The sequence below is a fragment of the Camelus bactrianus genome, chromosome 1 (genome assembly GCF_048773025.1).
Source record: "Camelus bactrianus isolate YW-2024 breed Bactrian camel chromosome 1, ASM4877302v1, whole genome shotgun sequence".
Taxonomy (NCBI): Eukaryota; Metazoa; Chordata; class Mammalia; order Artiodactyla; family Camelidae; genus Camelus; species Camelus bactrianus.
In genome coordinates, this window is record NC_133539.1 from 105,284,315 (window position 1) to 105,309,862 (window position 25,548).

The window sequence follows — 25,548 nt, forward strand, 5'->3', positions numbered from 1 at the left end:
CACCTATGCCATCTCCTTCCACCCTTGCCACGCTCACCGTTCAGCATCCCCTCCTCATTCTCCCCAGGGACCGGGCTTCAAGTACATCTAATACACTTGTGAGTGTTTGTGGTAGCTACTTAAAAAAAAGGAGTCAGAGAAGGGCTATGTTTAACCCAAATGATGACGGCTGGGAGGTCTTCCTGGAGCAGGAGAGCCCTCCAAGCACGTCTAGGACCATGCAATGCAGACAGCTGCCCTTTCTGTTTGAGGCCAGGCAGATGGGAGGTGAGGAAGGCTTCCAGCTGCCTAGACAAGAAGAGAGAGGTCATGCTCATTCCTGATGGAGAAGTGAATCAGACAGTGAAGTGTCCCGAGAAGCTGGTTCTTTCAGCAATTTTGGAGTGAAATCCAAATGTTCTCAGAAAGTGACGAGATGCCTCCCGGGGCAGAAGAGTGTCTCTGGCCCCACTCAGAGCCTTCCTCGAGCAGACAACACATCACTCTGCCAGGAAAGCCCGTGCGGTGTGGGAAATCCACGTCTCCCACACTGTTCTGGGTTCAAATCTCAGTTTCACTGTCTCTAAGGTATGAGACCACGGGCAAGTTACTTTCCTTCTCTGGGCCTCAGTTTTCTCCTCTGTAAGGATGGGATAGTAATTCTACCCGCATCATAGGTAGATCAGACCAACTGGAGCTAGATCAAACCAACTGACACATGCAAAGTGCTTAAAATAGTGCCTGGCACTCAGTATGCATTCAGTAAACATCCACTCTTATTAGCTCTGTAATCTGTATGCACAAATACATTTGTCCAGGGCCGAGCTCCCTCCTCACTCCAGCCTGTGTACCAACCATAGGCATTCTTACCTTGCATTACCTGTCCTGCCGCCCCCACCATCTGCTTACCTAATGCCCACTCACCCATCAAGACCCTTTTCCTTTTCCCCATAAATCTTTCCTGGCTTCTCCTATCCTTGTCAATGTTTGCCTTTCCTACAAGACTTCTTTGGGATCTTTAATGCGCAATCTACCCTTTCCTCATAAGCTATCAAGTTCTCCAATAGCTTGTGTCATGTGTGACACTTGCCCTAGACAGAGTGTGAGCTCTTTGATATCTAAAATTTGTTTTATCTTTTTGTTCCTCTCACAGAGAATAACAGGAGACTCAGAAATAGCTAGCTGTTGGCTGATAAGGCAGGAAGCACGTTTGGTTTGGCCTCTCACCCCAGGCATCCTCCTCTGACTAGTGCCCTCTCCTGCCTTCTGCCTGTTGCTCCCCCAAAGCTCACAGCCTGACTGTTGTGGATGTTTGTGTTCCCCCAGAATTCATATATTGAAACCCTACTCCCAATGTGATGGTATTAGAAGGCAGGGCCTCTGGGAGAACCTCTCCTTATAACCCAAATCACAGCACATTAGGATTAGAAGAGGTCATAAGGGTGGAACCCTCATGAATGGGATTAGTGCCTTTATAAGAGTCGAGAGAGAGCTTGCCTCCTCCCCCTGCACGCCACGCATAAGGGCACAGTAAGTCGGCAACCCAGAAGAGAGCTCTCACCAAAACCCAATCATGCTGGCACCCTGACCTTGGACTTCATCCTTTAGAACCGTAGAAATCAATGTCTGTTGCTTATAAGCCACCCAATCTACAGCATTTTTGTTACCATAGCCCCAGCTGATGAAGATGGTGAACTTCTGTTCTATTCCAGGCCAATGTCTTCAGCTCAGCACTCCTCCCCCAGCTCAGTCCTCTCATGGTCCATCCGCAAACCCACCATTCCAATGAAACCATTTCCACTGGGTCCCAACAGTGGTGGGCTAGCTAACAAATAATACAATAACCTTCTGTCTCAAGCTGTCATTTGGTTATCGCAGCTTCAGTTACCCCCTTTCCACAGAAACACGCATCATCCCCACAGAGGTTGCCGGTGTCTTAAGCAAAAAAAAAAAAAAAAAAAAGCCTCTCTGCTTCCCGGGATAGCAGAGCTGGAAGGAAAAGCTCACTGGTCAGGGTTCTCCTTACAACCCAGATCACAGCAATAAAGCTCTTCTTCCAGAGACCAGTACCGCACACCTTCAGCACTGACACATAGGAACATGTATTTATATAGATAGCACGCAATCCTGAGTCCTTCCTCAGGACTGGCCCTGCATTAAGTGGCAGGGATTTGGAGATGAATGAGACAGGGGTCCTGGCCTCGAAGGCATTCAAAGAATCAGATGTTTTCACAATTCAAGCCAAATGTCTCTCTGTGCGTGTATGTCTTTATATATGATTACGTCCACACATATGCACATACAGAGAGAACAGAGTTTGAACAGAGGGAAGGTATGAACAAAGCTATTGAACTGCCAAGAGCTCAGTCAGAAAAGGAGAATGCCACCAAATTTCAGATGCTAGAACCAGTGTTTAAACCATCAGTAATTAGTCACTGTGTATTTAGTGCTGTTACAAGCCATGAACTAGGCTAAGTGATTTCTAAACACTATTCCTGACAACCACTTGGCAAGGTAGATCTTTGTATCCCCATTTTATAGATAAGGAAACTGAGGCACAAAGGGATTAACTAATTGGCCCAAGATTATGTAGCTAGGAATCAGCAGGGCCAGGATTGGAACCCAGGTTTGTCTGGCTACTAAGCCCAAATTTTACTTCCTATAGGACAAGAGAAAACATTTAAACTATCTATGCCAAGAAACAATAGGATCACAACAGCAAACAGGTGGATTCAGTAAGCCAGTCATTACTGACTGCTCAGCTCACATCCGGAGGCCAAGCAGCAGGGTGGCCTTGGAGATGCAGGGAGAATCAGGATGAGAGTCCAGCCCTCAGAGCTTACAGGGCAATGCTGGAGCCAGACAGGGAGCACAGGTGCCCCAGAGTGAGAGCCACAGCCTGAGGGACCAGCCTGGGGACCAGTCGGGGTAGGCTCCCAGGTGAGACCATGTCCACACCTGGCGGTGTCTTGAGTCACAGAAGAAATTAGGCTGAGGAAGGCAGCCTTCTAGCCTGAAGACATAGCCCAAAGGGCCCAGGGCAGGAGCAAGCACATCCTGGTCCAGGAACCACAGGTGCTTCCGGGTAAGTGTAGGTCAGAGTGCACCCTCTGGCGCAGGGCTGAGAGCTTTTTGCCATTTGCACTTTAGTTGTTGGGGAAGTAACTGTCACACTCCTAGGAGACACATGCTATTTCCCCAGAGGTGAAATGGGACAGTTATCATAACAATTCCATACCACCTTCAGCCCTGCAGGAGGTTCTGCGTGTGCACTTTGGAATATGTAAGGATGGTTTGTGAATCTGTGAGAGGGAGGATGCTTGAAGCAAGAACACAGGTTTCCATGGATGAGAGAAATGCCCACTCCTCTCACCTCCCAACAGGTCCCTTTAAACAACAGCCCTGGACTCCCCCTACCACAGGGGCTCCTGGGGATGTCAGAGATACAGTCGTCTTCCCTGTAGTCGAAGATCTGCCCTTCAAACCAAAGGGGAGACTATCTGATGAACTGTCAGGGGGCACTAGGCATGGTGACCCTTCTCATTCTCACGCCAGTGTCACATCCTCCACTGGAGGTCCTGGCAAGTCATTTACCCTCTCTCTGACTTAGTTTCTTCATCTGTGAAGCAGGCAACCAATACCAGCCCTGCGTAGGCTGTAAAATTTAGAGACAGATCAGGTAAAGGAATTATTAGCGCAGTGCCTGTTACACACTAAGGAGAGGTTCCACAATCTGCAATTACTACAAGTATATCATGCTATACAAATATACTGTTACAATTCTGCTCTCTTACCTCCCTATGACCAAATGCTGCTCTCGCAAGCCCTCTTCCTACCCCCCATACCATAGTACTATGCTTGGCACAAACTCTGCCTGCTGTCATTCTCTTAAAATGTCCACATTAAAGACAAAAAATCTTGTCCAGCTAAATCAAATCTCTCAAAGAAAGGTAGTAGTGAAATGGGAATGGGACAGGGGGCGGTCTTCCTATATTTGCTAAGAATGCTCCAGGGCACTGAGCCAGGCTCTGGGCACACAGGGGGGCACCACCTCAGTTGTTACTGATAGTCTATACTCAGGTACCATCCTGAACACCCTGTGCCTGGATGCTGAGAACTGAAAAAGGTTTGTGTACCAGGTCCTTAAGACCTGAGACCACTGATATGTCACCAAATGTAGCACAAATCTTAAGATGTTTGTCTACATTGTATTGCCTTTTTTCCTTCTGGATGTGACACATCATTCTCTGCTTCAGAGGCTCCTTGGGTCCACACAACACCTTCCCAGCTTTGCTCATAAAACATGTGCACAGAATCTGGTCTTTTCAAGGCATTCAGGAGATGCTTTGTTTGTCTGTTGTGAATAGCCAAGATACAGGAGAATAAAGGTAAGAGGTTATAATAACTGCCTAGCCACCACATTATTTCTGAAGTTGGGATTATGTTTGCACCAAAAGTGCAGTGATTCTGCGAAAACCTCAAACAGTTCCTGGGGATTGGCTGAGAAGTAAAAAACACAAAGGCAGAACCAGCTGTGTGCCACAAACACGACATCATACACCAGCCCAAGCCGGGAGGACGCGCTTCCAGACAGTTGTCTGGAGGGTGCATTGAAGTCAGCCAGGCAGCTCGACGCCACACTCCCAATTTTCCTCTACACATTAATACAGAATTGTATGGAAGAAGAAAGCTATAATTCGTTCAATCTTCTTTGCATGCCGTTCTGACTTTTCTCCTTTTTAGTGATGGGAATAATAACCACACGAACCTTAGAAACGGCCAAGTCGTTGCAGGATGTGTCATCCAGGAAGCATCCCTTCAGTATCTCCAGTGCTCCTCAGAGATGATGTGAAATTTGGAAACATAAAACGCATGTGCATTGTAACAAGGAAAGTAAGTCCTGTAAATACCAACTAAAGTGTCATAGTAAATGTCTCTGTTTTGATCAAATACTACACATTTGTCTTTAAAAAAAAAAAAAAATGGAGCTGACAGCGCCCTTTGCCGCCCCCTACTGGGTGGAAAGGGAAAGGAAAAAAGAATGCGGTGGATTCAGACAGCAACTTACATTCCTCAGAGCCAATCAACTTTTTACATTAGAAAGACAAATGGGTTGTTTTCACCACGAAATGAATATGTTCTGAGTAGGGAAGATGAAAGTGTTGGTTAAAATGCACATAATTATTCATATAAAAGTGAATCATTGAGAGCCTGGATTTTTTTTTTCTTCTCAATCTTTCTCTTATCTCTACCAAGCTTTCAATTTCTTCCTAGGAACTCAATGGTGCACACAAGCACACCAGGTCTTCTTCCTAAACGAGTTTTCCCCTTTCTTCATTTGCTGTGAGCAACACCCCCCTCCCCGTTTGTAGACATCTGCTCATACATACACCATTTGCTCTGCTACCAAACGACGGAAAAAATCTTCAAAAACATGTCATCTGCCTGTCTAACGAAGTGTCTATATATTGGGCAGGAAAGAAAAAGGTTTGGAAGTTCATTGTTTTTTATTCTTATTTTCACCAAAACAACAGTCTCTCGGACCAATCAGCGACTCCTTTCCACATTCGTTTACCTTTGCCACATGTTTGAGACATTTTCATAATCAGTTTTTCTTTGTCTTCCCCAAAAAGAAACTACCTCTCAAGGATACAGAGGTGGGGGAGGTGGCGGGGGTAGGGGTGGTGAATTGCTGAAAAGAAATAAGATGTGCTTATAAAATAATGTCACCAAAAACTAATGTCTCGTATTCTTCTCAATTGTATCACTCTCAAGTTGCGGGAGAGGAATTTCCGAGGTCCAGAGAAGGTCAACTGTCTGCCTCGCACTCTCCCCACCCACCAAGAGTAATTAAACATAGTATACATTCCCTCCTGAGCCACGGGTAAGTTACAGTTCAAAGGCAGCGTGCAAATCAGGTTGCCTTTAATAGTGGGCCTCTTAATCTACAAGCGCAAACTCCTCCGTCCTCTGATGAGGGTCAGACAACATGCCAGTGACCACGTTCCTACCCCAGCTGGTTACCGGGAAGATTTGACCACAGAGCTTAAACCAAGCGCACGCCCTCCTAGTCAATTGCGCAGAGAATCAACAAGTTATCACTGAGCTGGGAGCTCCAGCCCAGAACAGCCACTGCTTCCGCAGCGTCGACCGCCACCCACCGCCACCCACCATAGTCTCTGCTCTACCCTGGCCTCTCCTCTCACGGTCCAGCAAGCACGTGACCCTCAGTTTCAGATCCGCCCTCCTGGCGTCCCGACCCCAGCGCTCCTCCCCGCGCTCCTAGGCAGCAGTCAAATTCCGTGGCTCGCCTAGCCAGCCTACAGTCTCCCGACAGCTCCAGGCGTTCACCAGGATCTTGCTTCCTCCCGCGCAGGAGGAGTGGGGAAGGTCAAGAACTCCAGACTAATAGGGTTGAGGGGACGGAGGTCACCAGATTCGGCGTCTCTGCGCTCGGGTACTGAAGCAGAGTCGGAGAGGCTGTGCGGAGCGTCACATCCCGCACTTCTTCCGGGCTCCATGGCCCACCCGTGGAGGGCGTGCGTTCCCAGGGGAGCCATAGCCGCCCTGGGGGAGCCTGAGGTCAGCCAAGAAGGCCTCCCCTGGAGCCCCTAAGTTTCCACCCCATCCTCTATCTGGGAGACGAGCCTGCTCCCCTCTTTGAAGGCGCTGCCGCTAATCCCTCCCTCCCAGCAAGAGCAGGCAACTGCCTCTCCGTGCCGCGCCAGCGCCCTGCTCCAGCCGTTCCCCGGCGGAAGCCACTATGCCCCCACTCCGGCGCAGACAGCCCCCAAAGTTGTCCGGACTCCCCAGACCTCGCCCTCTCCTCGGTCCCTGGAACCCTCCAAAGGGATGGACCAGCGTCCGCATGTGGAACCTCTCTGGTCCAGGGCGCTCACTTCGGGGATCCCGGGCGCACTGAGGTCGGGAAAGCTGTGGCGAGGGAGGTTGTGCAAATCCAGAGTCAGCCTGAGTCCCCACAGCTTGCACCCTAAGCTCTCCCTGCCTCCCTCCTCGGAGACGAGGAAACTTCCCCAGCACCCACCTTTAGCCGCGAGGAGGCGGCGCTGCCGGCTGCCCCCGCCGCCGCCGCCGCTGCCGCTCCCCACGCCCAGCGCCAGCAGGAGCGGCACCCAGCACAGCCTCCCAGTCAGCATCCTCGACACCGCCGCCGCCGCCGCCACCGCCACTTCCAACGAGCTGCCGCCGCCGCCTACTCCCCGCGTCGGCTCGCCTCCCGCTGTCCGCCGGGCTGCGGGCAGCCTCGCCCTTCCGCTGGGTGCGTTTCGGGCGCCGCCGCGCTCGGCCTCCGGTGTCCGCCGCCGCGCCGCTCGCTCGCCGGCAGCAGCCGCGCTTACTGGCGCGGACCCCGAGCGGCTCCGGCGCTCACCCCGGGACGGCCCGTGACGTCACGGAAGGAGGGAGGTGGCTCCTGCATATTAATGAGACGCGGACACTGGCAGCGGCTTCTGCGCTCGCGGCTTCGCAGCCCCGACCCCCAACTTTCCTCCGCCGTCCTCGAGCTCCTGGGCGCTTCTGCTCCAGTCCTCCTACTCCAGGCGGGACTCCGTTCCCAGAGGATCCGGGGAGCGGCTACCGGGAGCCCTCCGGCCCTGCGGCCCCGCTCCGGCTCTCAGTGGGTGGCTGGCTCGCTCAGAAGTCACCTGGGGCCTGAGCGTCGTCTGCAGGGACGCAGGACACCGTGCCCCGCCACGCCCTTGGAGCTGACAGCGGTGCGGAGGGGCGGGCGGGCGTTGCTGCGGGTCCTGCCCTTGGCCGGGTCTCTGGAAATTCTATGCCGCCTGGTCTGGGGAGGGCGCCATGCACACGCTCGAGTTGGAAAGCGCGAGTTCTGCTCTGAGTTGCGGAGCCGGGTAAATCACCAAGGACCCGGAGGGCAATGGCAATGGCGGGACTCTGCACCATCGTGGAGGCTGGTGGACCAGATCACAAAAGGCAGACTTGGGTGTGCTGGGCCTGACAAGGCTACAGTGGGACAGAAACTTCCCTGCAGTGTGGTGCCAGGCAAGAAGTTACCATCTTTCTGTTCACTCCACGTATCTTAAGACCAAGCCACCTGACGTCATGCCTCGTAACACCTCATGCCATTGAGTAATTGTCAGTTTCCCGAGTGCAAGGGCTGTGAACTCTTGACGGCCCCTCACCACCCCCAGGCCACACAAGGTTCATCGAGCTACTCCATAAACATTAACTAATAAATCCTTGACCATATTTGCATATATTTACATGCAGTGCCAATATCACACACAGGTCAGGGTTCACAAGGAATAGATAAGGAAACAGAGAAACATAGAAACAAACGAAAGTTATTTATTCATTGATTCAATACGTTTATTGAGCACCTAGACAGAGTGTGTCATCCTGCCACGGGCCACTAAATTAGACACTAGAGGTCCAAAAGACTAAGGAAAGTTTTCTGTCCTCTCCTCAAAGCCTTTGTTCCTGAGAAGCCGGCGATGGCAGTAAAAAGCAATTACAATGCTTTGTAAGTGTTATGGCCGTGCACATTCTTTATGTTGCTAGATATGAGCCTATACAAATCAATTAACAAAATGTATATGTTGCAATGGTGTCTAAACAGCATCCTATAATTAATAGCTGTAGTTTGGGGTACTCAACAAAGCCATAAAATCCATTAACAGCCCTCGTGCTGCTCAGCAGCTCTGCACTGCCCTGGCAGCTTACCCAGAGCCGGAGCCGCTGCAGTTGTGCAGACTGACTTTTCTGCATTTCTAGGCACCGAGAGGTGCTTGGGGTATAGCCATGAATCCTGGTGGCTGCAGGGAGGTTCAGCCTGGGCAGGGTGCTTCACCTGCAGATCTCCTTTAATGCACAAAACCAATATCTGTGCTGTTGTCATTTCACACAGGAGCAGACCGGGAGGCTCACGGAAGTTATGTGACTTCCTTGCCCAAGGTCAAAGGACTAATAAATGCCTCAGGCCAGCAAGAGGCTCTTGCCTTCTTCAGACTTCAGGTCAGGATCTGGAAAGGATGGCATGGAGAAGGGGAAGCTGACACAGGCAAGATCACGGACATCAGCAAATAGAGGAGAAATATAAATCTGTCTCATTTTCTTCCATTTATGCTCCATCCAATTACGTATCTGCCTCCCCTTGATTTTCCAATAAGCAGACTTACCTTACTAACTTAGCTGCACTGTCCCTTGAGGTCATTCTACTGAGTTCCTTTAAGACCATCTGGTTAGTGCCAAGAATTTTACGTGAAATTTCAAATGCAGACCAAACAATGAGAAAGAAGGAAATACAGCTGATTGGAAAGCATCCCCACCCCAAGTAGATCAACACAAAACACAGCACAGAAAAACACCAGGGGGCAGGCCAGTGACCAAGAAGCACAGCATTGCTAGCTTCCATCTCCTCCTCTACCAATGGGGGTAATAACAGTGCCTATCGTGGAAGATAAAGCACACTAATGGCCCCTATTTGTTCATGTCCCCCCGGAATTCATCCCCTTTAGATGTACTCTGCCCCCCAGCTCAGAGCTTGACCATGTGCCTTGCTCTGGCCAGTGAGACAGTAAATGCATGTTTCCTCTTCCTCTCTTGGACCCCTCCCACCACGGCGAGAAGAAACCCTGGGAAACCTGCAGGAAGGTGAGAGGAGACCACGTGGAGTAGAGCTGAGCTGTCCAGCCAGCCAAGGCCGTCCCGGGTGGTCACCCAATGACCACCTCCCTCAGCTGAACATAGACACATGAACAAACCCAGCCCATACCAGCCAAGCCTGACCCACATCAGAGCTGCCCAGCTGACTCATGAGAAATAATAAATGGTTGTTGCATTAGGCCACTTTCTTTTGGGGTGGTTAATAAGGAGCATTACACCTACTTCATACGGGCATTACAAGAAGGAAAGGAGAAAATGTATTGGAAACACTCAACATGGTGCCTGGCACATAGTCATTGTTCAGTAAACATAAAAACGTCTCCCTTTCATCCCTACTTCCCAAGTCTCTGAAGTGCCAGTCAGAACCCTGATTTGTGTTGCTTGAGAGAAAGTCTTCTGTATGGAACACTGCTGCGCCCTCCGCTTGTGCTGGGCCATTGCAGATGCAGAAATGCCTAAAGCAACCCAAGAGTTAATGGGCCCCCATTCATTTGGTGCCAGGCTTTGCAATGGGGGTTTTGCATTCCATACATCATTTAATCCTTGCAATAACAGGTGTTATTTTCCCCAGATTACTGCCAAAGAAAGGTTGAGTAGCATCCACATTCACCTAATTGTACAGAATATGAATTCATGCCTGCCTAATTCCAAATTCCATCTTTCTCCCACACATCATGGTTTTGAGAGAAGTATGGAGGATAAGTGAGCAACAAAAATAGTTTGAAATCAGAAGAGGCAGCTTTGGGAATTCAATTTTTTAAAAATTGTTACCCACCATCACTTAAGAATGATGACCATTTAAATAACTAAGTGGCACCAAAGTAGTGATACAGATCTCTGAATTTGCTGAGGCTGCACCCTTCATTCTTGACTCACTGTTGGGGCGTGTTCCTTTACATGACCTTTCTCCAAAATTGGTGAACAGGATGATATAAGGCATTGGTCACTTTAAGCTCCCAGCCCAGGGCCCCACCTGGTGATGCAGTAATGAATCTCAGACAATTTATTTGGGTCAATAATTTTTAATAAATAAATAACTCTCCCATTTCAGAAAAGAGAATCTAACAGGCATGGACCTGATAGAAACACAGCCATTCCCTCTCATTTTCACCAGGGTCATTAATGCCTTGCCCAATTAAGCACCAAAACACCGCCTCTGAATTATTTAAACTGGATAAATGGAGAAAATAAATAAATGATGCCAGCTGATGGAAACTTATTTTTAAAAAGAAAATTAAACTGAGGCTTGCTACATGACCTAAATTTAATTTCACTGAAAATACTTGACTTTAAAAGAAGGATGGAAAACATGATTCTTGAAGAACTGGAGTCATTTATTGCTCATGTTCCCCATCTTCGCAGGCAAAGCTGGGTCTCTGTGACCCACGAGGAACTGGACAGGTTACAGAATTTTCAACATCTCTCATATGTTTTGGTGCTAGTGCAGACGCTGCTGCTGCCAGAGGAGCTTTTTAAAGTTTGGGCATTTATCTTGAAGAAAAAGCGAGACAAGCTTGTTCACAACCACATCCAGTTCATGTTCGACATTGTTTAGACATGAGTGTTCTATGCTTGGCGAGGCAGAGTGCCTGACTGAAAACAAAGATGTCATTGATTATAGCAAGGAATTATTCTGGTACACTCTCCTGCACTTTCCTTGGACCTTTATACCCTGTGATTTAAAACAAACAAACAAACAAACAAACAACAACAACAACAAAAACCAGCCATAACATTCAATGACCTTTCTCCCATTGAGGAATGGCCTCTATCTTTTCTCTCCTTGAATCTGAGCAGGCTTGTGACTGCTTCTACCCATAGAATCTGACAGAAGCAATGTTGTGTGACTTTCCAGACTAAATCAAAAAGGCAGTGTGGCTCTGCCTTGTGCACCGGGATGCTCACTTTCAGAGCCCAGAGCAAAGTCCAGCTACCCAGAGGCCACCATGCTGTGAGGATCCCAGGCCATGGGAGGCCACATGTAGATGGGCTGACAGCCCCAGCTGAGTCCAACATTGGAGTCACCCCAGAACTTCCAGATAATTCCATTTCCTAGCTGCTAAATCATCACCAGCTGTTTGGATCTTCCCAACTAAGGCCTCAGACAACATGGAACACAGTCAAACCATTCCCACTGTGACTTGCCTGAATTCCTCACCTTCAGAATCCACGAGTGTCGCAGAAGGGTTGTGTAGCAGCACATAAAATACTGACCAGTTTAAACTGGTTTTGCTTCCTTAAACAGGTTGTTAATTAATCAAACCTTGAGTTATTTTACAGAGATAGCACTGTGCAGGTGTGAGACAGGAACCCATGTCGCTAGCATGACCCTGGAACCAAGAATCCTTAGTCTAGAGAACTTAGAATCGAAATATTGCCACTGAAGCCCTCTATGAAGCAAGAAATCCTTCCAGAAGGAAAATCTGACTTCTGGCAGCCGAGTAGCTTATATGCACTAATTCAAGGCTGATCAAACAGCTTTCAAGTTTGACATTCCCTTAACCCCTTAAATTTCACCCTGAACCCTGTATCAGGGAGATAGATTTGAGAGCCTTGCCTTTTGTCTCCTTGCTGGTTGACCTCTCAATAAAGCTCTTTCTTTTCTCAGAAACCAGTGCCATAGTATTGGCTTCTATGTGTGTCAGGCAGGGAGCTTTTGCTCAGTAACAGGTGTTGATGCCACTAAGTTTGGAGGTAGTTTGTGATGCACCAAGAGTAACTTGAGCACTTATTCTAATTTGTTCCCTACAACCAAGAACAAGAAAAGAGAAATATGGTGATGTAAGTCATCTGTGTAATGTGTAATTAGTCCCATTTCGTAGCTCAAATGTTGAGACTTGTAGAGTTCAAGAAAGGGAACCAGTGGGGTTTAGTGGAAAGAGAATGACCTCTAGAATCAGGCAAACCTAGGTTCCAAACCCAGCTCTACCATTTTCTAAGTAAGTACAACTCAAGAAAGCTACTTATTCTATTTGAACCTGAACTTCCTCGTCTACACATCAGGATGTAGTATGTAACCTAATATAACAAGGTTGTTTTTAGGGTTAAATGAATAGTAAAGAGGTGAATCCTTTCCCTGCCAAGTGGTAGAGAGGCAGTAAATAAAGCCATCGATAGTGATGGCAGATACTCACAGAGGGCCACACCTGCTGATGGTGGCTTTTTTCTGACTCTTAGTTCAGCATTTGTTTTCTATGCAGGAAAAGCATGAACACATGGACACACATGGGACCATCCCAGCTCCAGCCCCACTGGCAGCTTTGCCAACACAGCTGCAACAAGCAGCCAGAGCCAGCCAGATGTTCTGTGAGTATCTAAATCTGCTGTGTCACTCCAGGGCTTTGTTCCACTAAGGTGGGATGAGAAGGAATCTGCCATTTATTGAGCACCTACTATGAGCCAGACTCATTTGGTCCTCCAACATCCCTGGAAGGTGACTTATTATTCCCATTAGTCACCTAGAGAAATTAAGGCTCAAAGACATGAAGTCACACTGTGTGTTAGGGTTCTTCAGAGATAGATAGATAGATGGATAAAGACAGAGAGATAGATACTGAGAAATAGATATGGATATAATCATATATATTTCTATCTCTATTTCAATCATTAGATAGATAGATAGATGGATAGATAGATAGATAGATAGATAGATAGATAGATAGATAGGTAGATATGGAGGGAGAGAAGGAGAGAGATTTATTATAAGGAATTGGCGCATGCAATTACAGAGGCTGACAAGTCCCAAGATCTGGGCCCTGGACACCCAAGAGAGCCAATGGTGTAGTTCCGAGTCCGAAGGCCTGAGAACCAGAAGAACCAATGGCATAGTTCCAGTCCAAAGGCTGGCAGCCTAGAGATTCAGAAAGAGCCAATATTTCGATTCTCTTACTCTGGGAGGATCAACCTTTTTGTTCCACTCAGGCCTTCAGCTGATTGGGTGAGGACCACCACAGGAGGGAGGGCCATCTTCTTTACAGATCCAAATGTTAATCTCATCCAGACACACCCTCACAGACACACCCAAGTCTGGGCACCCTGTGACCCAGTCAAGTTGACACAGAAAACTCACCATCACACACAGCTATAAATGAAGGAGTGAGATTTGAACTAAGGTCTGTGTCTGTCACTGAAGTCATATTTTTCCATCTGAGTGAGACACGTTGTCCAGCTTCCATCACGGCTGTAGGTGCAGGGTTCAGATAGAGACCAGGAGGGCTGCCTGGAGTCACCTTGACTGTGATACCAGCACAAGTTTCGCACAGCAGTCTTTGCCTTTCAGTGTGCCTGCACGGCTTCCTGGGACCTGGTCCTGCCTCCCTGCTGTCTAAATCACAAGTTCTTCTGCCAGACATTCCTGCCTTCTTTCCTTTCTCTGGGGCCTGACTTGAATCCCAGGCCCTAAGTTGCCCTCTGTCCCCATCCTCTCCTGCATGGTCTTTATCTAACCTGCTGCCTAACCATCCATACCAGCTCCCCCTCACTGCTCAGATACTCTCTAAGGCTCCCCATGACGATAGCTGAAGGTCAAAATTCCTTCACCAGGATCCAAGACACTCAGCAGCCTGGCCTCTACTACCGATAACTTGACTTCCTGTGACTCCATCATGTATAAACTATGTTCCAGGCTGCTGCCTTCCATCTGTGCAAAGGCACCCTGGCAGCCCTGCTTCTGCACCTTTGCTCACACTGTATCTTCTACCATCATGGCTTGAATTGCATCCCCCCCAAATTCATATATTGAAGTCCTACCCCTAGCACCTCAGACTGTGATTATATTCAGATATAATAGGATCTTTTAGGAGGTAATTAAGTTAAAATGAGGTCATTAGGGTGGCCAATATGACTGGTGTCCTAAGAAAAGGAAATTTGGACACACACCCGGAAGGCCATGTAAAGACACAGGGAGAAGACAGTCATGTACAAGCCAAGGAGAGAGGCCTCTGCAGAAATCAACCTTGCCAACAACTTGATCTCAGACTTCCAGCCTCCCATATTATGAGAAAGTTAATTATTTAAGCCCATCAGTCTATGTTCCTTTGTTATGGCAGCCCTAGCAAACTAACAGACTACCGGCAGTCTCTCCCTCTTTCCCCACCTCATCACTCAGTCCTTCCTCCAATAATCCTACCTTCTCCTAACTCCCCAGCCCCGGTTAATCTTCACACCAAAGGCTTCCCAGCACACTTACAATAAAAGAAGAACATTTTTGTCTAACTCACAAAACCCTGCTTGATCTGCTCCCACCTGCATCTTAGACTGTTCTCTCCTGGTCCACTGGCCTTCGGTCCTTTGAACATACCAAGCTCTTCTCTGCCTTAGGATTGAATGACCTCCTGAAATTTTAGTTCTTTCTGACTATCAGGTGACATTCAGGTCTCATCTTAAATGTCACCTCCCCAGAGAGTCCACCAAGTTACTGTCTACTCTCTTTTAATTCTCTGCAGTCACTCTTTGCTGGTATTTTCTTGTGAATTTACCTGCTTATTTCCCCCCTTGTCTCTTCCCAATAGAAGACAGACTTTACGAGAGGAGAGACACATGTGGCCGGCAGGTGGGTGCTAGATACTTACTTGTTGAATGAATGAACAAGTGGTTAGCCTTCTCTGAGCAGAGCATTTTTTTTCTGCATCACTCTTTTTTGACTATTTCACCAAACATCATATTGCAAAACCACTTTAATGTCCACTCTCCTTATAAAAATCTAGAAGTTATATTTTCATGTAGCTTGAGCATCAAGCTGGAAAATTAAAAAAATTCTTACTGATGGGGATGGTGGTAAAGAGTAAGAGAGTATCTTGATGAGTGGGTGGTGAGAGTATTGTTTTCATTTTATACGTGATGTAGTGGAAGCACAGAGAGGTTACATCGTGGGCTTAAAGTCACACAGCCTGGGCTAGATTCTAGTTCTTTTGTTGCCTGACCCAAAGCTCTTTCTCTAGATGGTGTCCAGTTACATAATGGGGGTTAAGAGGTATACAAAAATCAGTGCTTAAAATGCCTGGAGCTGACCAGACTAGGAGCCAGGAAATGCCCTCCACACCAACAGCCCAATGGAGAGGTTCCCTTGAGAGAAAAGCGAAAGGGTAAGTATTTCTCTGCTTTCCCAGTTCAGAGAAAGAGGCTACCCATGCCTGCTCGTTCTCTTTCACAGTCTTCCATGTTTGCTAGACTGCTCCAAGGATATCATTTCACCTAAGTAATTTTAAAGTTTTATGTCTTTCATATTTCTCAATATTTAAGAAATTCTTTTCCAGGTTGGCATGGTAATGTGTAGTGAATCATGTGTCCAAAGGGGACAGGATATATTATAGCACCTTCACATGATGTTCTACAACATCTGGGAATATCAGAAAGTGGTGTCGTGTGGTGGCACATGACAAACGGTGTGTATTTGCCAGCAGAGGAATTGAAGGCCATTAAAAACCCGATGCCTTCCCTCAGATGGCAGAGTGTGCCTTCCTTCCTGCTTTAGTTCACGAGCAACTGAATATTGGAAGCTGACTTTATTGGAAAAAAATACCAAACTATTTTTTAGATTTAGAGTTTAGGGATGAATACTCTTAAATCAGACTACTGAAATCCAAAGTAAATTCATTTTCCTAAAATTGGTCTAAAGGTTGATTTAATACTGCAGCTACCTAGGAGAAAGAGAGAGAAGGAGGGAGAGAGAGAGAGAGAAAGAGAGGATTTTTCAAAGAGCAAGTGAGCAAACAATGATTAAGCATTTTAAGAATTTATATAATACAATTCATATACACGAATATGAAACTTTGTACTTTACAAAAAGAGATTAAGGCTTCTTTTAAACCCTTTATAGAAACTGATCAGATGCCTGTATCTTCAAAGTGCTTAAAACATGCCTGTAATTAATAAATTCTTTAAATAGCTGAGCTGTTATTGAGGAGTAAATATGCAACAAAGACACTTTGAGACACCCACTGCTAGTTCACCAACAGGTCCTCATGGAAGAAAACTCTAAGATGGAAGAAGAAATAAGAAATAGTGAACAATAAAAAATATGTGCATAGATCTAAATGAGATTTAAGCAATACAACAAAATAATACAACAGAAATAATAGCCAAAATAACGAGTACCCTGAGTGTCATATAAACAAAATAGCAACAAAATACTGGGCAAAAATAGCCTGAACACTAGGAGGGAAAGATCTTAATTAAAATAGTCTTTGTTTACAAGTATGCTTGCTTAAACATTCAGGGTAAGCAATTAAATATGATATAGAACAAATATCAAAACAGAAACAGATTCACAGACATAGAGAGCAGACTAACGGTTACCCGGGGGTAACAAGGGTGGAAAGAGATAAATTGGGAGTTCAAAATTTGCACCTCTTGGGGAATGATGGAAATGTTACCTGTCTTGATTGTGGAGGTGGTTTCATTGGTGTATACATCTATCAAAATTCATCAAATTGCAATGTGCGTAGTTTACTGTTCTGAAATATATGTAGTTTACTGTTCAGGAATCATACCGTAATACTGAGGTGGGAAGCCCCATAAAAAGACCGGCAGGACCCCCAGGCAGGGCCACTACTCTCCTGCCATCACCATCTGGTTCCCTGGCCCAGAGGCTCTATCTCACTTTTTCCTCTGAAACGGCTTATTTACCCCTAAAATTCTATTGGTTCCCTGAACTCATTTCTGATTGGTTGTTTCCTTCACTCCTGATTGGTTATTTCTCTCACTCCTGATTGGTCCTTTTCCTTCATTCCTGATTGGTTATTTCTCTCCCCGACTGATCTAGTTCTACAAAGCTTGTTCCTAATTGGTCAACTTTTGTTATACTTTATTTGCATATGATGTTGCAAAGTGTAAATTGGCAGCCTATAAAAGCCTGTGTAAACCTATAGACGCCGTCCAGAGTTTGGAGTGTTAACTCCTGTGGGCCCGGTGGCGTAATAAACCTGCATTCTTCAACTGTCCGATCGCTGCTTCGTCTCTCCCTGGATCCAGGTTTCTGTCACAACTGAGCTATAACGCTGAGCTGTAACACATTTTTCCACAACAATGCAGGTGTTTAAAAACCTATAGAACATATAATTTCAAATAATTAAGGAGGAAAGAAGGTGGAAGAAAATGTGATCAAACAAATGACAGTAAAGGAATAAAAAAATTAGCATAGAAAAGTGAATTTATTAGAACAAAATTAATTGATATGAAAAATCCAAATACACCATTACTAAATATGAAAGGACTAAATTTACCTATTAATAGAGATTCAAAATTAGGTATTTTTAAAATGCTGCCATAAACTGTTTACAAGTGAACTGCCTTAAAAAATTGAAAACTACATTGTGTGTACTTATATGTGTGTATAAAAAAGTACTACTACAATTCATGGAGGTCATTAAATATAGAATATTAAATTTGCCAGGAAGATTTAGTAGTTCTAATCTTCCATTTACTTAATAAAAAAATCTCAAAATGTGTAAAGTAAAAATGTATGTAATTACGAGAATATCCATGAACTTACAATCATAATAAAATATGCTAATGCACTTCATTTTGTAAGTTGTATGTCACATCTATAAGGTTTTAGCAAGAATAGAGAAAATTTGAACAATACCATGAGAAATTCTGCTCTAATGGACAAATTTAAACCCAGCAATGAACAATTAAAGAATACAATTTAATTTTCAAGTACAAATTGGATATTTACAAAGCAAATATCATCAAGTACCAAGAAATCTCTATCATCTAGAGGATATTTTTATTACCATTATACTAAAATATAACTGAGAGCAAAAAATGTTATTAACTGCTCACATTTGGAAATAAAAGTGATAAATTTCTAAATGATTAATGGGCCAAAGAGAAAATTGAAACTAAGAAACATTTAGAAGCTGAAAAATAGCGAAATACTACATATTAACACTTAGAGAATGAAGATAATTTGGTATTTAGAAAGAATATTCTTTAATGTTCATCTTGGAAAAGATGAATATCTGAAGATTTTTCAGTTGAGCATCCAACTCAAAAAGTTAGAAAATGGACAACAACAGTACTTAGGACTGTGGGAAGCAACGGACAGAGAATTGGACCAGCAGTCAGAGCCCAGAAATAGATGAATACATATATAAAAACTTAATACGTGCTTAGAAGTCAATGGGGGAAAGGTTAGACTACTCAATCAGTGACTATAAAAGAAATCCAGATGGAACAAACGTTTCATTCTAAAACTGCAAAATTATAAATTTTAAAAGAAATTTTAGGAGAATATATGTATGACTTAAAAGTCTAGAAGAATTTCCTAAGCACAAAACAAAAAGCACAAATCATGGAGAAAAGTATTTGATATGATTAGTACATCGAAATTAAGAACTTTGGTCATTAAAAGACACCATAAAAAATAAAATGTGAAACCATGGGGTGAAAATTGATATTTGCAATCCCTATAACTAACAAAGGATTGGTATCAGAATATAGGAAGAACTTCTACAAATCAATACAAATAAACTAAGCAATTAAGAAACTAGGGGAAATTTATAAACTGGCAGTTTATAGGAAAATAAATCTGAAAGGCAAACAAACACACAAAGAGATACTCAATATCACAGGTCATCAGGGCAATAGAAATTAAAAATGATAAAAAGATACTGCTGTGATCTGAATATTTGTATCCCCCCCAAATTAGTATTGCAACCTAACCCTCACGTTGATGGTTTTAGGACTTGGGGTCTTTGGGAAGTGAGTGGGTTATCATTAGGTGATTAGGCTCCGACTTCAAGATTGGGGTTAGTTTCCTTAGAAACGACATCCCGCAGAGACTCCTTGCTCCTTTGGCCATGTCGAGGAGTGGGCAGCCCAGCAGAAAGCCCTCATCTGACCATGCTGGTACCCTGACTTTGGATTTCCAGCCTCCAGAGCTGTGAGAGATAACATCCTATTGTGTGGACGCTACCCAGACTGCGCTATTTTGCTATAGCAGCCCAGACGGACTAAAACAGACACCATTTCATACTTATCAAAATAAAAGAGTTGTGAAAGCCTAATAAAACCATACTTTGGTGAGAAGGAAGAGCATTGGTAAAACTCATACACTGATCGTGGGAATGTAACTGACAGAAGCACGTTGGAAAGCACTAGGTAGAATCTACCAGAACTAATTATGCACATACTCTGCACCATCCAGAGTGGTTTCATAGGGCTACAGTAACCAACTACTCCAAGCTGGCTGACTTAAAAAAACACATTTATTCTCTCACAGTTCTGGAGGCCAGAATCTGAAATCACAGTGTCCGCTGTGCTGTGCTCTGTCTGAAGACTTTAGGGGAAGATCCTGTCAGTTTCCGCTAGCCCTGTTCCTTGGCTGTGGCAGCATGACTCTAATCTCTGCCTCTGTCTTCACATGACATTCTCTCTGGGTCTCTATGTCTTCATACAGCTGTCTTCTTGTAAGGACACCAGTCATAGTGGACAAGGAGCCCACCCTACTCATAGGACTTCATCTTAACAGAACCAATTATATCTGCAAGGACTCTATTTCCAAATAAGGTCATATTCTGAGTACTGGGAGTAAGGGAGACTTTCTGAGGAGGCGTATAATTCTATCCATAATACCTAGCCATAGCTATTAGCTATAGATTTTAAAAATATACACATGCACATGAAAATGTGTGTGTGTGTGTGTATATATATATTATATATATATATATATAATATATATATATATTCATTACAGCATTTTTAATAATTATGAAAAAAGAAAAATACAAATATCCATCAACTGGAAATGTGTTCATCAATTATGATATATTCATGTAATGGAATATTACACAGCAGTTAAATTAAATTAAATAGGACTCATATCAAATGGGGAAACCAAATACATGGTAAGAAGAATAAAATGCAAATTGAAAGTTTCTACTTCCAACAATGTGATAGATTAGTTATTAAAAAAAAAAAGACAAAACAGGAAAGTTTTAAATACATTGCTGATCTGACACAAAAATAAGGATTCTGCAAAATGAAAAATTAAGTGAAACTTGAAACCCTGGGAAGCATGTGAACAACAAAGCTGGCTCTGCCCTGAGTGATTTTGCCAGCCCTGTAGACCTTGAGCTTCACCTTTAATGTCTGCCTAGCATGTGATGTTCAGAACCTAAAGTCTACACTCCACTTTAAGAGCTTACACCTTTCCTATGAGAATGAGGAATAAACCTCATCACACAGAAAGGGACAGCAGGGACCCTTGTCTGCTGAAACCCTAGCCCTGGGTAAATGAAAAAATCTCCAGAGCATCCATAGATATAAACCAGCCATTTCATGTGATTGTGGTCTTAAATAAAAAATGTTATCTGTGCATTGTACAAATCCAAGCAGGAAATTGAAATTAAAGTCCCAAAGTGGTAGCACCTATAGGTGGCAAAAACAAATGTATACACTGAGGAATAAAACTTTGTGTAGCCCTCGAAGAATTACCACAGGTACATTTTGGAGTAATACAAACAGCACAAATTCAAAAACTACATACATGTATATGATTACAAACCAGCAAACAGAGCAAAAACAGACACACTAAGACATCAGGTATCAGAATTTAGAGACATAAAAATTTAAACAAATATGTTTAATATACCTGAAGAAATAAAAAAGAATCTTGAAAAAAATCAACAGAAGAAACCATTAATGAAGCAGATTTTGGAAAGAACAAAATACAACTTCACAAATAAAAATATATAATTATTAAAATAAAAAATAAAAAATGAACAAATTAATCAACAAATTATACGGATCTGAAGAGAAAAATTTGGAACTGCAAAATAGATCCAAATAATTACTCAAAATTCAGGCCAGAGAGATTAAGAGTTTTAAAGATATAAAAGAAATGTCAAAAGACATGAGAGCTAGATGGAGAATTCACTATAATTGGAATTCCAAAAGAGGCCAAGAGAGAGAATGGGAAGAAACAAAAAAAAGTAAACAGCTCCTGGGAACATGCCAGAACTGTTGAGAGTCACCAAGTCTCCAATTCAGAAATTCTAACAAATTCAAAAAAGGGTAAATGTATTTTTAAAATCCACACAAAATACATCAAAGTGAAGCCTGAGAACACTACAGCAAAGAGAAGTACTTAAAGCAACCTACAAACAAAGAGCGATTTGATGCTGACTGTTCTGTAGCAACAGTGGGAACCAGGACACAAGATGCTGAAAGAAAAGTATTGTCGAAATCGTCTTTCCATGATAAAAATAAAATAATGCCATTTCAGACCAAAAAAAAAAAATTGTCAACAAAATTGCTGTCATTAACATAAATTGCAGAAGAATAGGGAAATAAACCCAGGTGGAAACTCTGAGTTACAAGAATTGTTGTGGTAGGCAGAGTAATGCCCCTGAAGATGTCCACATCCTAATCCTTGGAATCTGTAAATATATTACCTTACATGGCAAAGGAGAATTCAGGTAGCAGATGGAATTAAAGTTGTCAATCAGCTGATCTTAAAATAAGGCAATTACCCTGGATTATCTGAGTGGGCACAGTGTAATCACAATGGTCCTTAAATGTGGAAGAGGGAGGCAAAAGAGGAGGTCAGGGAAAGGACAGCAAGAGGAAAAGTTGGCCCAACGTGCTGACACTGAAGGCAGAGGGAGAGGGGAATGTGGGCCCTTTCAGAAGCTGAGAAGGGCAAGGAAATGGATTGTCCCCAGAGCTTCCAGAAAAGAATGTCGCTCTGTCAACACCTTGACGTGGGTCCAATGAGACCCATTTTGGACTTCTGGACTACAGAACTGTAAAATGATAAATTTGCGTTATTCTGAGACACAAAGTTTGCAGAGTTTGTTACATCAGCAACATGAGACTAATACAAATAGGGAGCAAATGTATTAATAAATATCAGTTTGAATACATACAAAAATTCACATTGTAAAGTAATAGGAGCAGTGTCTATTTCAAAGGAAACAGGATAGGACTAAAATATTGGGCAATAATAGCAAATATGTTTTAGAAAATGTATTAGTCAGAATTCTGTCAGGAGATAGAATCCCCTCAGTGACTTGAACACAGAAAATGTGATACAAAGAATAGTTAACTGGAAACTGGAGTAATATGGAATTGGCTGCTGAGCGTGAAAGAAAATTACAAAGATTACAGGAATAGTCCATATAAGAAACCACCACTGTCCCGTAGGTAAGTTAGAGTACCCAGGGAAGAGTTCTCCACACCTTCCCTTGGACTGAGACCCAAACATCACTGGAAAGGGGGAGGGTATAGTTCAGCAGTAGAGCACGTGCTTAGCGTGCATGAGGTCCTGGGTTCACTCCCCAGGACCTCCATTTAAAAATAAAAAAGAGAAAGAAAAAAAAACTTCACAAACATCACTGGAAAGAGCAAAGCTTGGCTCACTGGACCAAGCAAAAAAGTCACTGATGTGCAGCACTGGTGGGACCTATAAGGATCTATCCTCTGGTGTGACAGTAGAAGCCACAATCAGGTAGATATCAAGCCTCAGAATTTGGGAGGTGCTAGAGGAATCTGTTGGCTGCTGCTGGAAGCAGGGATTGGAAAGGCCATTCTCTGTAGTGGACTTCTGCATGCAGCTTGGATCAGTGTGGTTCCAGCCAGTTGTGGGAGCTGAAGGTCGCTAGAGAGGTCACTAGATATTGCCATAATTTGTTAGGTATGCATGCTAAAATAGCAGTTCAGCCGCTGAAAGAGTAAACACAGAAGATATAACTGCCCCAAAAAAGATACTGAAAAAAAAAAGTGAAATGAGAAGAAAAACCACACTAGCAATTAACAATCAATCCAAAGAAGACAAGAAAAGAGGAGAGGAGAAGAGAAACAGAAAAAGTGGGACAAATGGAAAGTACATAGTTAGCAGGGAGAGATAAGTATATATTTTAAAAAATGCAAATGGAATAACTCTTCAATTAAAAGACAAAACTTGTCTGATTGGGGGAAAAAATCTTACTATGTGTTGATTATTGAATAACCAAGATGGCAGAGTAGGAAGACCCGAAGCTCACCTCCTCTTATGGGCACATCAAAATTACAGCTATTTACAGAGCAACTATCTCTAAATGACCTGAAGACTAGCAGGAAAGATTTTCCATAGCTAAAGATACGAAGAAGGAACCAAACAAGATGACAGGAGGAGTGGAGACACAGTGTAGTCAAGACCCACACCCCCAGGTAAGCCACCCACAAATGGGAAGATGATCACAGCTGCAGAGGTTCTCCCCACGGGGTGGGGTTTCTGAGCCCCATCAGGCTCCTCAGCCCCAGGGTCTTGCGCCAGGAGTTCAAGCCCCCAGAACATCTGGTTCTGAAGGCCAGTGGAGCTTCACGGGAGAGCTGGAGGGCTATAGGAAAAAGAGGCTTTGCTCTTAAAGGGTGCACACAAAATCTCACAAAAGAGACTTTAAAACAAAGACTGTAACAAGAAACAAAGAAGGACATTACATAATGATAAAAAGAGCAAACCAACAAGGAGAGTTAAATTGTAAATATATATGTACTCAAATATTTAGCAGCACCTAAATACATAAAGCAAATATTAACAAAAATAAAGGGAGAAATTGAAAGTAACATGATAATAGTAGGCGTCTTAAACACCCCATGTATGTCATCAGACAGATCAACCAAACAGAAAATGAGTAAGGAAACACTGGCCTTAAACAATAGATTAAATCAGATGCCCTTAACAAATATATAGAGAGCATTCCATCTAAAAGAGCATTTTCCAAAGAAGACATACAGATGGCCAACAGGCACAAGAAAAGATGCTCGGAGTGGGGAGGGTATAGCTCAAATGGTAGAGCACTTGCTTAGCGTGCACAAGGTCCTGGGTTCAATCCCCAGTACCTCCATTAAAAAAAAAAAAACTAGTAAGAAATAAATAAATTGAATGCATATATATTCATATATGACTGAAGCATTGTGCTATACACCAGAATTGACACAACATTGTAAACTGACTATAACTCAATAAAAAAAAAAGAAAGAAAAGAAATTACGCTCAACATCACTAATCTTCCAGGAAATGCAAATCAAAACCATAGTAAATGAAAATCAACCTCATAAGAGAGGTCAGAACAGCTATCATCAAAAATACAATCCATAACGAGTACTGGCAAGGATGTGGAAAAGAGGGCACCATCCTGCACTGTTGGTGGGATTGTAAATAGGTGCAGATATTATGAAAAACAGTACAGCATTTCCTCAAAAAATTAAAAATAGAACTGCCATATGAGGAATTTCACTTCTGGGTATTTGCCCAAAACAAAAACAAAAACATTAATTCAAAAATATATATGCACTCCAATGTTCACTGCAGCATTATTTACAATAGCCAAGATATGAAAACAATCTATGTGTCCATCCAAAATGAATGGAGAGGGGGAGGGTACAGCTCAGTGGTAGAGCGCATGCTTAGCATGCATGAGGTCCTGGGCTCAATCCCCAGTACCTCCACTAAGAATAAATCAATCAATAAGTTAAAACCAAATTACCTCCCCCTACCAAAAAATAAATAAATAAAATAAGCAATCTAGTTTTTAAAAAATGAATGGATAACGAAGTTATGTGTATATATATATACACACATATATACACCATATATATACACACACACAAAATGAAATATTACTCAGCCATAAAACAGAAAGAAATCTTGCCATTTGCAACAACATGGACGGACTAGAGGGTATTATGCTAAGTGAAATAAGTCAGATGGAGAAAGGCAAATACCATATGATCTCACTTATATGTGGAATCTAGGAAAACAAAACAAACAAAAATGAAAACAGACTCACAGATACAGAGAACAGACAGGTGGTTGCCAGAAGGTAGCGGGGTAGACAGAGTGGGTGAAATAGATACAGGGGATTACGAGGTACAAACTCTCAGTCATACAAAGAATAAGGCACAGGAATGTAGTGCACAGTATAGGGAATACAG

General features: G+C 43.6%; 1 protein-coding gene across 3 annotated transcripts in view; it reads right to left on the minus strand.

Moving 5' to 3' along the window:
- CLSTN2 (calsyntenin 2) overlaps positions 1-7,662 on the minus strand; it is a 592,872-nt gene extending 585,210 nt beyond the window's left edge. For 2 of the 3 annotated variants that reach the window (XM_074370548.1, XM_010952311.3), the window contains exon 1: positions 7,025-7,661. In XM_074370548.1, coding sequence (XP_074226649.1) covers positions 7,025-7,136 — 112 coding nt within the window. In that variant the 5' untranslated portion in view covers positions 7,137-7,661. Of the gene's footprint in view, positions 1-7,024 lie in introns of all 3 variants that reach the window. The other variant, XM_074370543.1, reaches the window with a different exon arrangement.
- Positions 7,663-25,548: the final 17,886 nt, after the last annotated feature.